This window comes from Solanum pennellii, chromosome 7 (assembly GCF_001406875.1).
Source record: "Solanum pennellii chromosome 7, SPENNV200".
Classification (NCBI taxonomy): Eukaryota; Viridiplantae; Streptophyta; class Magnoliopsida; order Solanales; family Solanaceae; genus Solanum; species Solanum pennellii.
This window is the reverse complement of record NC_028643.1, coordinates 74831391-74842798: the sequence shown is the minus strand read 5'-3', so window position 1 is coordinate 74842798 and position 11408 is coordinate 74831391. Positions and strand designations below refer to the sequence as shown.

The following is an 11408-nucleotide window of genomic DNA, read 5'->3' as shown; positions in this document are numbered from 1 at the left end:
TATATATATATATATATATTTATTTTAATTGTTTCTCCCTTTGTGCTTTTTCTTTATTAAAGTTTATGCTTAATTTGCGCTTAAAGTCCCAACGGATCTTAGAGGTTTTTTGCTTTTAATGACACTGTTTATCGGTCAAGTTTAGTATTGAAACAACTTGTAGTCCGTTGCTTCATTTAGTATTTTAAAATGATGGGAAATGATGACTTTCTGCTTCAAGGTAGATTTGGAATTTGTTAGATGTTGACTTTGTCAGTAACTTCGATAGATGGTGCTGTGGACATATTTGCACAGATGGCGTGGTGTCCAGTTTCATTGCAAGTCTTGTTCTTAGCATCTATATATTTTCAAGTACATAAACTGATTTCAATAGGTACAGATATAGTCATAATATCTGCTACTTTTTTGTGACAATTTACGTGGACAAGTCAATTTTATAGTAACTGGAACTGTGTTATCTATACATTTGTATTCCTGTAGTAGAGAAGGATCTTGCAATGATTTCTTTGTATGACTAATACACTGTCATATCCTATATGAAGTTTCTTTGATGTGAATGGAAATGTTTTATTCAATATCCTCAAATGCACTTCGCTTGTTGCAGATGGGTAACAAGGGTGCTTTTATACGATTTGAGGCTCCCGATATGAAGCCAAATATTGTGACATTTTCAGCAGTGGTTAGTGACTTTTATCTTGAAATGACCTTTTACTCCTTGATATTAACACTTCTATTCTCACATCTCCTATAATGGGTTGCCTCATGAGTTGTTTTTACCATGTTATCATCATAACACTGTAGATTAACTCTTGTCATCTTCATTGCGTTACCTCGTATGCAGCCACATCCTGATGTCAAGCCAATGGCATATGCCAACAACTTCCTTCGGATGTTTTCTTAAAACTCTGAAACCTAACGTTCAGTATTACAATCGATGCAACCTTTTGTCTCACTGACCAAGAGCATACACATCAGTTGGCAGAAGAGCTAGTACTTACAGCCAATTAGCTGCAGTGTCATTATTCGGACAACTTCCTGACTTGCCCGCAGCATGTGAGGATCCTCACCTCCTTTGTTTTGATTAAGGCGTAAACACTTTCTCTACGATAACAATTTCGTGTGGTGGATTGTCCTCTGTATTATTTATAGTCCTCTTTGTAAGATTGTTACACTTCTCATTTCTTTTAGAATGTTCAAATTGGGAAGCTTTGATAAGTCGAATTTTGGTTTTTTCTATTTTCTTAGTTAAAATAGTCTATAATTTTTTCCCCACCAATCAGCTAAGTGTTACTGTTACGATGTCTATTTTACCATTGGATTGTCATTTGTCTCTGTGCCTGTGGCCAGATTACTGGTGTTTCCTACTGATTTTGTTTCGTTATTAATAATGCTTAACAGCTTGTAAATGAGTAGATGCAAATCCTATCAATTTGTAAAGTTTGTACCATTTAAACGTAAAACTTATGGGTCATTCGGTAGGATTTATAAAAATAGAGTTAAAAGTTATAATTAGTTATGTTTATATTTCTTACGAAGTGATTTATAATATATGTGTGTGTGGAAAATGTTTTGAGCAGCTATTTTGTCTTTAATTATGTTAATGCATACATTAAAATTTTTGCTTTACTAATAACATGAATTTTCAGGCATTAGTTATTATACATACTTTAACAGTAAATAAGGTGTATGTACATAGGTTGAAAAAGTATCTTGTTTGGTACCATTCTATTAGGTAGTATGCTATACATAGAAAAATAATGATAAAAGCAATGCAAAAGATTAATGTTGTAAGCAAATAGTTTCTTTTAGAAATTATATAATGCATGTTATCTTTAATACATCAATCATAACACAACATAAGAAATAATCACGAGGTAAATGGTGAAATTAACTCGCAAATTCAACACACAAATTTTATAATGTTAGAGTTAATTATAGCCTATTCTTACTCTTTTTCAAATTACAATTTTTTTTTTAAATTTGATGGAATCCAGATCCATCCTTAAACGCCCAGATACATCAGGTTTCAATTTCAAATACATCCCTCAATGTTCCCATACATCGCGTCTCAATTTCGTATACATCATTCAACGTCTCGATATATCAAGTAAACTAATTCGACCAATATATCCAAAAATAGAAGAGAATATGAATTTTTGCAAATGATAGAGAATTTTTGAGAATATAGTAAAGTACATTGGTTGTGTATTTAGATAATTTTTCCCGAGTAAAATAGAGAAAATTTCATATATGACAAACTTATTTGATGAAATAACATTAAATGTTTATTGTTTACATAATTACATTCCATGGGTATAGTTTAGTTTGTTAGGTAGCTTTAATTTTGTATAGACCCTTTTTTTAAAATAATTTATACAATTTTTTTTATGTGAATAGTGACGGTAGCGTTAAATAAGGTAACAATAAATTTAGATTATGCCATTATTTAAGTTTAAAAGTCCAAAATCAATTTTTTGGAAAAAATTACATGGAATGACAAACACCCCTAAGTAATTATATAATAAATATATAGTTTAATTTATTTACTTTCTATAATTATAGTTTTTTTTTTGCCATAATTAATGGGACCCACCACCTCAATTTATACCAACCATAACAAACCTTTTTTTGATTTCATATATAATTTTATGCAAATCAATTTTATCTTTTCTATTCCTATTCCACCTCTTTCTCCTATAATCACCCCTTCTCTCCGATTTTGAAATTCAAACTGACAAAAATTTCACCTTCTTTCTCTGGTATTGATTTCAACTTCCCAGGTAACCACCAAAATCTAACCATGAATCAACTTTTTTTTTATTTTTTTCTTCTTCAACAATTGTATATGTATTATGCTTCTTAGTTTTTCATAATTTTTTTGTTGAAATAATCGTACTTTCTTATTAGTTTATAAGTTCTTCAAAATCAGAATGAATGAATCATCTTCATCTATGAGGACTACCATAGGTATGCCATTGCATGTCAATTTTGTTGACAAATTACCCTCGTTACAATGAGTTTAACTCAAGATTTTGGGGTTAATGTAGGGTCTTTGGCAAAATCCAAACAAGTTCAAGATGAAAAATCAATGGAAGAATTGAGACCCCAAGAACAAAAATGACCCAATGGTAGTTCAAAAAGTTATAAACAACGCCATAGCTAGTGATTAATTGTCAAGGAGGAACAAAGAGGAAAGCAATAACCAGTGATTCAGAGGAGAGTGAATATGAAATTGACGGATCCGAAGAACATCAGAATCATGAGGTAGTGACTTAAAACACAATTTTAGATAGAATATTTTGTTACTTATGTACAAATATACTTAAAATTGTATGTTTAAGTAATTTTTGTATATTTACATAATTGTATATAGTATATTGCATGTTTAATCCACACATGTTTTATTTGTCTGTATATTTCCTTAGTTATATAAACGAAACACATAAAAAAGTACTTTGAGTAGATGTATAGTTTATGCCTAAATTATATTGTAATTGTCTATCTGGATTTGTATATTCTATTAGTTTATACAAATTAGTTAAGTTATGTATATAATGACCTGTATACTAAGTTAATACGTGTATAGTGAATTGTATATTAAAAGGCTCCCAATTTTATATAGTTTGTAAATATAGTTTGTATATATATACAAAAGACAATTGTATTAGTTACCTTTATGACTAATTCATAATTGTATATTATAATTTATATATTTTAGTAGTTATATACAAATTACTGAAGTTAAGTATATATTAAGTTGTATATCAATGTAGTATATACAAAATCGTATAGACAGTTGTATATTGACATGTTTAAGTATCATATTCATGTACACATACTAATACACAAAAAATATAGTATGTAGATATATACAAAAGAATTACAAATACAAATAGTTTATTTATATTTTTTTTTTAGTTTTGTATAAAACAATGCAATTATATGCAACACTTAATTGAAATATTATTTATTTTTAATTTTTTTAATATATAATTAGATTTATGTGCAAATACCGTCAAAGAAAGACAATCGACATGCAATGTTATACACAAATCAGTACATTGAACGAGCTTTAGAAGATTTTGCCTCCAAATCAATATAATCATATATGTCTATCATCGTTTCTTGTTCAGTTGACAGCAATGAGACGGTGTCATGCGCAAGCACAATTGTTTAAATGCTTCATATTGAGGGAGTTGGAAGGTAGTTCTCCCAATGCAATACTTTTTTATGCAAATGTCACAACCCTTCGCTTCACAATCAGGGATTTTACAATTATTTTTGATTTGAATTGTTCCAGTATTGCTGAATTTTGCTTTGATACTAATCAACCCAATAGAATTATCTCTGAGTATTTTCTAGGCAAAGCTCCTTCACTAAAGGTCGACTGGTTAAAGCTTTTAGAGCAAAGGTATAGGGCGACAATTAGGTGGATGCATACAAGTTTGGGATTCTATATTACATATATGAATTCATCATGTGTGCCGAACCTACTCCAAAAAAATGGATAGGATGAACTTTGATTTGGTTGAACAGGTAGATTCATGGATTATTCTTTGGGTAGGTAGACTTTTAATAAACTTGACAAATCGTTCAACAACAAGATAAAACCAAATGAACAGTACTATAGAATTCAGGGCTTCCCCCTTTCAATGCAAGTTTGATTTTATGAATGTTGTTCGTATGTTGATGACAAGATTGATGTCAAGGTTTCTAGCCACATCACTAGGATTATCAATTGGGTGATCAAAAACGATCATCCTCATTTTGATTATTTCATGAAAATAATCTTTAAAGATGTTGACAATCCAGTATTGCTTTTTAACTATTGTTACGTGTTTTTATTTCATGATCTAGTTGTAGATTATTTGTATATTTATTACTTCAATAACTGCCTTATCAGTAAATTTGTATAGTTATTTATCTATATACAAAAATTAATTGAAGTCATAATTGTATATCTGGGTATTTGTATATTGGGTACATGTAATTTTTCCTATAAAACACTTGGGCTTGGGCCAATGACCCAACCCAGGCCCAATTTTATGACGTGCCATCTAACAGTGCAACACATAATAAGCAGTTAAGCACAAAACTGTTGGTCTCTTATAGCTTCCACGTTTCACCATTTTTCTTAAGAGTTCTTCATGGCTTCGAAGCTCGTTTTGAACCGACTGAGATCTCTCTGTAGAGTCTCTCAACTCAGCGACGTCCGTTTTGATAAACTCAGAGACCCGCTTTCCATTTTCTCCACCTCACAAAATCATGTAGCATGGCGATCTTATTCCGAAGCTTCTCAGCCAACTCCGATAAATCCTCCTCCACCACCTCCTCCATCCCCTAATACTTCTACTACAACTTCAAGTTCTCTCAATGAATTTGAACTTGCCAAATTCTCTGCCATTGCCGAAACCTGGTATTTAATTTTCAAAGTTTCCGCAATTCTTTTGGGTATTGGAATGAATGGGCTCAAATGGAGTTGAAATGGTTATTGAGGATTCATATAATCGACCTGAACTACTTTGAAATTGAGGCGTAGATACCAATATATATATATTTTTTAAAATGTAGTTTTTTCATTGTATTGACAGGAGATGAACTAGTATAATTTTTGAATGTCTAAAGTTTTAAATTTTAAAAATATTTCCAATTTAGCTTTGAAATTAGTCATATTAACTCTGTAAGGAAAAATATCCCATAAATAATGACTGAGGGGGAGTTTTGGAACTGCAATTTTGAATCTTTTTCATTTGATTTGCTTTTCCACTTTAATATACTGAATTCAATTGTGAGCCTGTGCTAAATCAGGTGGGATGCAGAAGGACCCTTTAAGCCATTACATCTGATGAACCCTACAAGACTTGCTTTTATTAGGTCCACTCTTTGTCGGCACTTCAGGTAGTATTGAGGATGTAATGTCTGAAAGATTAGATTGCATACAAAGAGTTATCTCATATTTCATTTAGTACTTGTTGGCGTTCTCTATTTTTAGGACCAATGTTTGATGCTTGTATAGTAATGTTGAAGTTGAAGGGATTATGTCGCTTGTGTTAGAGAAGAATTTAGCTAGATTTGTTGTTCATATTCTTCTTTTCGCGAACTATACTTATATTTGCTCTTATGAGGGAATTTCATGATTAGAATGAACATTCTTTTGGCCTTTGCTGGTCTGAGACTAGAGGGGGTTGTTAGGAAAGGAATTAATAGTACAGTATGGGAGAAAAGGGGAAAGGAAATGTAATATGAATAGGAGCTTAGAAACAGCACTATTGGATAGAGAAGGTAATGGATAAGCAAAAGGAGAGTATAGCTGAGAAAGGATCCAAATTGCCCTAGGAGCTCCACCTTATTTTCACTCTTCTTGCATCTCTGGAGGCTAAAACATTTTTATTGTATCAGAAAGGATCCAAATTGCACTAGACCTTTTGAAGGACTGAAGTTTGTTGATGTTGGTTGTGGAGGCGGAATTTTATCCGAGGTATACATTTGTCAAGCTTAATATTCTATTGGAGTTTACCTTTACCTTTGCATATGGCAGAATATTTTTCTCCTGTGATTACCATTATTAGCCTAATATTTTTGTAAGTGCTATTGTTAGCTTAGTTAGACTTAGACAATGGCTTTGTCACTCAATGAAGTGAATATTTATATTAAGCATGCTGCATATAGTCACACACATCTCATTTTTACTCTTAATTCAGCCTTTGGCTCGAATGGGAGCTACGGTCACGGGAGTTGATGCTGTAGACAAAAATATTAAGATTGCTCGCCTTCATGCGGTATGTTTACTTAAATGTTTCCAGGATGCACCATTAAACTGCTGTTTTTTTTTGCTTGTCTGGTTAATGTACAGTTTAAGGATCTTCCCATACCTTAGATATCATGAGTATTGGCATCAAAATTTACTAGTCTTATATTGATTCCGAGTTTATTGGTTCCTTACCTTGAGGGACAAATACAATTTTGCTTCGTCAAATTATAGTTCATTTGAAGGTCACAGTGCTTGGGATGGAAGAAAAGTTAAAAATTTAGAAGGGTTTTGAACTGATCACTTGAATGTTCATTGCCTAATTAGAGATAGTCAATACTGACAACAAGTGCAAAAAAAAGTTCGTACGATGTTTATTCATCTTGGTTCAAATCCTACTTAGAGGTCCACTAGAGATAAAAATATGTTGAAGAAACAAGATCTTTCTTTTGATTCCTTCTAGGCAATTTGAAAATTAAAGAAATGGTCAAAGCCTAGGCATTATCGGGTGGAGATGAATCAATAGATTGGGGTTCATTAGGACCAATGTCTTGTGCTTCCAGGATAGAAATCCTGTTGTTAGTCTCACAGCCGATGTTGTACATTACTACACATTAGAAGGTCCATGGGTTGGCAAGTTACCTATTTAGTAAAGATAGAACTAGGCGTTATGTATAGATTCTGTTATATTTTAAAGAAAATGGCACAAGCTCTTTTTGCCTCTTCCACTGTATGAGTTTTCCTTTTTGCACAAACTGGGAACAAGCCAGATAATTCCTTTATGCTATTGTTTCCCTGTACTCATATATGCTGTGATGTTCTGGAGCTTCACTGACAAAATTTGCACCAAGGCGTTCCCATGGTTGATATACTAAAACCAAAAGGGTGTAAAGTTAAATCATGTTCAAAAGATCGCATTTAAGTTGCAAAAATACCTAATTTTAGTCCATGTGGCTGTGTTGTCTTGGTATTCAAATATAATATGTGTAGGATATTAACTCCTGGTATATGTATTAAACCAATATGATTGACTTCCTTATTTTTTATCCAAAAAAATATTTTCAGTATATCCTTATATATATATATAATATATGTGCTTGTCCTTCCAACAGCCTAAGCAAAACTCTTGAGCCTGTGTCAAAATTTTCAAGGACTATTGTGTCTTTATGCAACAACAGAAGTTCTAGAACCTACTAGAGCATATTCTCTAAAATAATGTTGTTGATGAAGTAGTTGAAACAATTTCATAGAACTAATTTACTTCCATTATATACAATGGTAGGATTAGACATATCTCAGCAATAGATTTGCTTTTTGTTAAGCTAGAGTGCTATTTTAAACAGATAGTTTTGAATTGTGAGAGTCAAACCCGTATACATGCTATATGGTGGATTCTTATGAATGCTGATATTTCTTTCAGGATTTGGATCCACAAACTTCTTCAATTGAATATCGGTGCACAACAGCTGGTACATGCCATACTTGTTTGATGAGAATTTAGTCCAAATATTGGTGACTTCTATGTGCATGTTAATCTTTTATCTCGATATACAATGAACAGACATTATCTTTTCTTTTTTTATCATGTTGGTGCCTTCTTTAGTAAAGAAAAGGAAAACGAGTCTGCATAACATCGGTTTTTGTTATGAATCATGTTAATGATCAAGCACTGGTTTAATCATGCTCAACTTATCAAATGGAAATGAATTTTTGGCATCTTAGCAAAGCCTCACTTTCTTTCCAAAATAGTTGAAGTGACGGATGACCAACTTGTTGTATGTTATTGCAATCTCCATTTGCAATTTTTATTTTTTGTAGTTCCAATTTAAGCTGCAATAGTGTGAAATTACTGCCGTTTAGCTGCGTGAACCATAACAGAGACTCCTAGGGTAGTTCATGGTCAATTATCATCACTGGTTAACCTCCTCCTCCTTTATGGAGAGTATGGAAGGTGGGTAATTGGTCATGATTGCATACTAATTATTTGCAGCTTCATGATAGTTCAGCTTTGTAGTTGTTATAACCCCTAATTTCCGTTTTCACTCAACTGTGTGGTTGCTTATTTTCTCGCTGTGAAAACTTAGCTGAATTATCATGTGTTCAATGATTGGCACTGTTTTTGGACTTGCAAAAATATCAGTGTGTGAGATTCCTGGTGAAAGAAAAGATGTGTGCTTGATGATTTTGTGGTGAACTTAATTGCTTCTGTGTCTGTGCTTTAGATTCTTTAGACTCTTTTCTTTGTAGTTATGTCCTCTTTCCTGGAAAAAAAACATATCCATCTCATTTTTTAGTAGAAAAAAGACCTTTTTTCAAGACAACTTGTGCCTAATTAAGTTACAGACCAGCTACTTAAAATGTTAAAGGAAATCATGAATCAAGCTCAAGTGTTTTAGTTATATGGAGATTAGTCTATGTCACAAGGACATGAAATTTTTAATGATTTGGTTCTTGTTTATGTTGTTACGTACTTTTCAGCTATGATGTATAACAATTTTAGCTATTGACACATCTGTTGATTTGAAGAAAAACGAATTCTCTTGTTTTATTTAAAATCCCAATTTAGTTGAATATCAAAGATTATTCTTCGAAGAATGACCCTATTGAATGTTATGTCGACAGAAAGCCTGGTTGAAGAACAGAGACAATTCGATGCTGTGATTGCGCTAGAGGTATAACTTAATAAGTGATAGGCTAACTTTGTTTGAAGATTTATTATCTTCAGTACAATCCATCTGTTTTAGTATATTGTACTTCTATCATTTGTACCTTTTGCTTTGCAAACTTCCACTATTTATTTGAAGTTAACATTGTACATTGTGTAAAAGGCTTGGTCCTTTAAGCAGTTCTATGCTTTTATAGCTTTGTTGCACTTGCTCAAGTCTAATAACTGGCACCCAAGGGTGTGGTCTAGAGGTCAATGGAGTGGTTGAAAACCTTGGAGAGTAGGAGTCAAATCCTATCAAATACCACAATGCTAGGTGATTTCTTTCTATTTGCTGAAGCCTTTGTGGGCAGAGTTACCTGATTTATGTGCTGGTGAAAGGTTGCAGGTACCCGTTGGAATAATCTAGGTCCCCTTGTAAAAGGTAGCAGGTATCCGTTAGAAAAGTCAAGGTCCGCAGCTTACCTGACCATCTTTTAGAAATTCTAGTAATTGGAGGCTTTTAGAGCTCTCACAGGTCTGTTACACAGGGCCAGATACTGACACAGATGGAGGGATGTATGTGATATGATCTCTTCTAGTATGTGTATCTAAGGAATTCTGACTGGTGAAGTAAAAATGTAACAACTGGGGCAACATCGAAGTATTCTAATCTCCCCTCTTAAGAGGACCCAACTTCCGATCTGATCTCTTCTAGTATGTGTATCTTATTCTGCCTCTTTTGTAGGTGATTGAGCATGTAGCAGATCCTGCTGGATTCTGCAAATCATTATCAGCGTTGACCATTCCTGGTGGTGCTACAGTGATATCAACAATTAATCGTTCAATGAGAGCATATGCAACGGCAATCGTTGCAGCAGAGTATCTCCTACATTGGGTAAATATATTTAGTGGATCTTCTAAATTCTATTGGTAATTTTTGGTTGATGCCTTGCAAAACTTAAATGCTCCCATAGATATGCATATATGATATTTGTGCATGTGAGATTTGCTAGTTCACTTTGAATATATAGAGGAAGGTGTATGAAAGGTGTGTCTAGATAGTTCTATGTATTGTTATTCTCTCGCACAAATCGAACTTCCAATTTATGTTGGAGCATGTAATTTTTCTTTATTTATTACGAGTGTAAATTGCAACAATTCTGTTAAGCATGTTATGTCCTTGATTCAAATTTGATTATGCTTCAAAGTATTCCAATTACGTTTGAGGACTCATTTTGCTCTATTTTTTAGGATTCATCTCGATGATATATACTAGCATTATCTGTACATGAGAGCAGCCATGTCAAAAGGCAATTTTCTACTGATTGTTGTGTTCTTGTCAGCCATGCTTCCAATGTCTGTGTGTGTGTGTTTCTTGCATTTCTTTTTGGAGGGTTGTACAATTGCAAATTGCTAATGTTATAACTGGACTATACAGCTTCCAAAAGGTACACATCAATGGTCAAGCTTTCTAACCCCAGAAGAACTAGTCCTCATTCTTCAGCGCGCTTCTATATCGGCAAGTGGATTAACATGCATCTCTGTTTTTCACCTATATCTTAATGAAGTCAATATCTATCAGTTTGCGCCCATTTGAAACAGTAGCTTTCTGCATTTTACAGGTGCAAGAGATGGCTGGATTTGTATACAACCCTTTGACGGGTCGCTGGTCCTTGTCCGATGACATCAGTGTTAATTTCATCGCTTTCGGAACAAAATCAGCCAAGAAGGATGAAACTCTAGATTAAGTTACAATATAGCTGTCAATTTTGTTCTGCTGTTAATCTCTTAACCCATTCTGTAATTTTGTATGTAATCTCTTTTTTAGTTTTGTTGGATGATGAATGCAGTTCCAATATGTTAGAATATGAACATCCACATCACAAGTTCTTAACTTGAAAATGTACCATTTCGAAATTCCAAACTTACTTTTTAATGTATTTTTATCGTCTTTTTCTGGATACCATACATAAATACATGTGTATTATCTTTGATTAATAAAATTTGTAACTT

At 32.9% G+C, this 11408-nt stretch overlaps 2 protein-coding genes across 3 annotated transcripts in view; both read left to right on the top strand.

Annotated features, from left to right (window-relative positions):
- Positions 1-1412, top strand: part of LOC107026256 (serine/threonine-protein phosphatase 5) — a 10914-nt gene extending 9502 nt beyond the window's left edge. For both annotated transcript variants that reach the window (XM_015227159.2, XM_015227160.2), the window contains 2 exons: positions 605-679; positions 842-1412. In XM_015227159.2, the coding sequence (XP_015082645.1) occupies positions 605-679; positions 842-901 (135 nt within the window). In that variant the 3' untranslated portion in view covers positions 902-1412. The remainder of the gene's footprint in view (positions 1-604; positions 680-841) is intronic.
- A 3699-nt stretch (positions 1413-5111) lies between these two features.
- On the top strand, positions 5112-11358 carry LOC107024527 (ubiquinone biosynthesis O-methyltransferase, mitochondrial). The gene is made up of 9 exons (XM_015225515.2): positions 5112-5416; positions 5809-5898; positions 6400-6478; positions 6702-6779; positions 8169-8217; positions 9371-9420; positions 10141-10290; positions 10834-10914; positions 11018-11358. Exons 1-9 carry the CDS (start codon positions 5148-5150, stop codon positions 11141-11143), a joined length of 972 nt encoding a protein of 323 aa, XP_015081001.1. The 5' UTR covers positions 5112-5147; the 3' UTR covers positions 11144-11358.
- Positions 11359-11408: the final 50 nt, after the last annotated feature.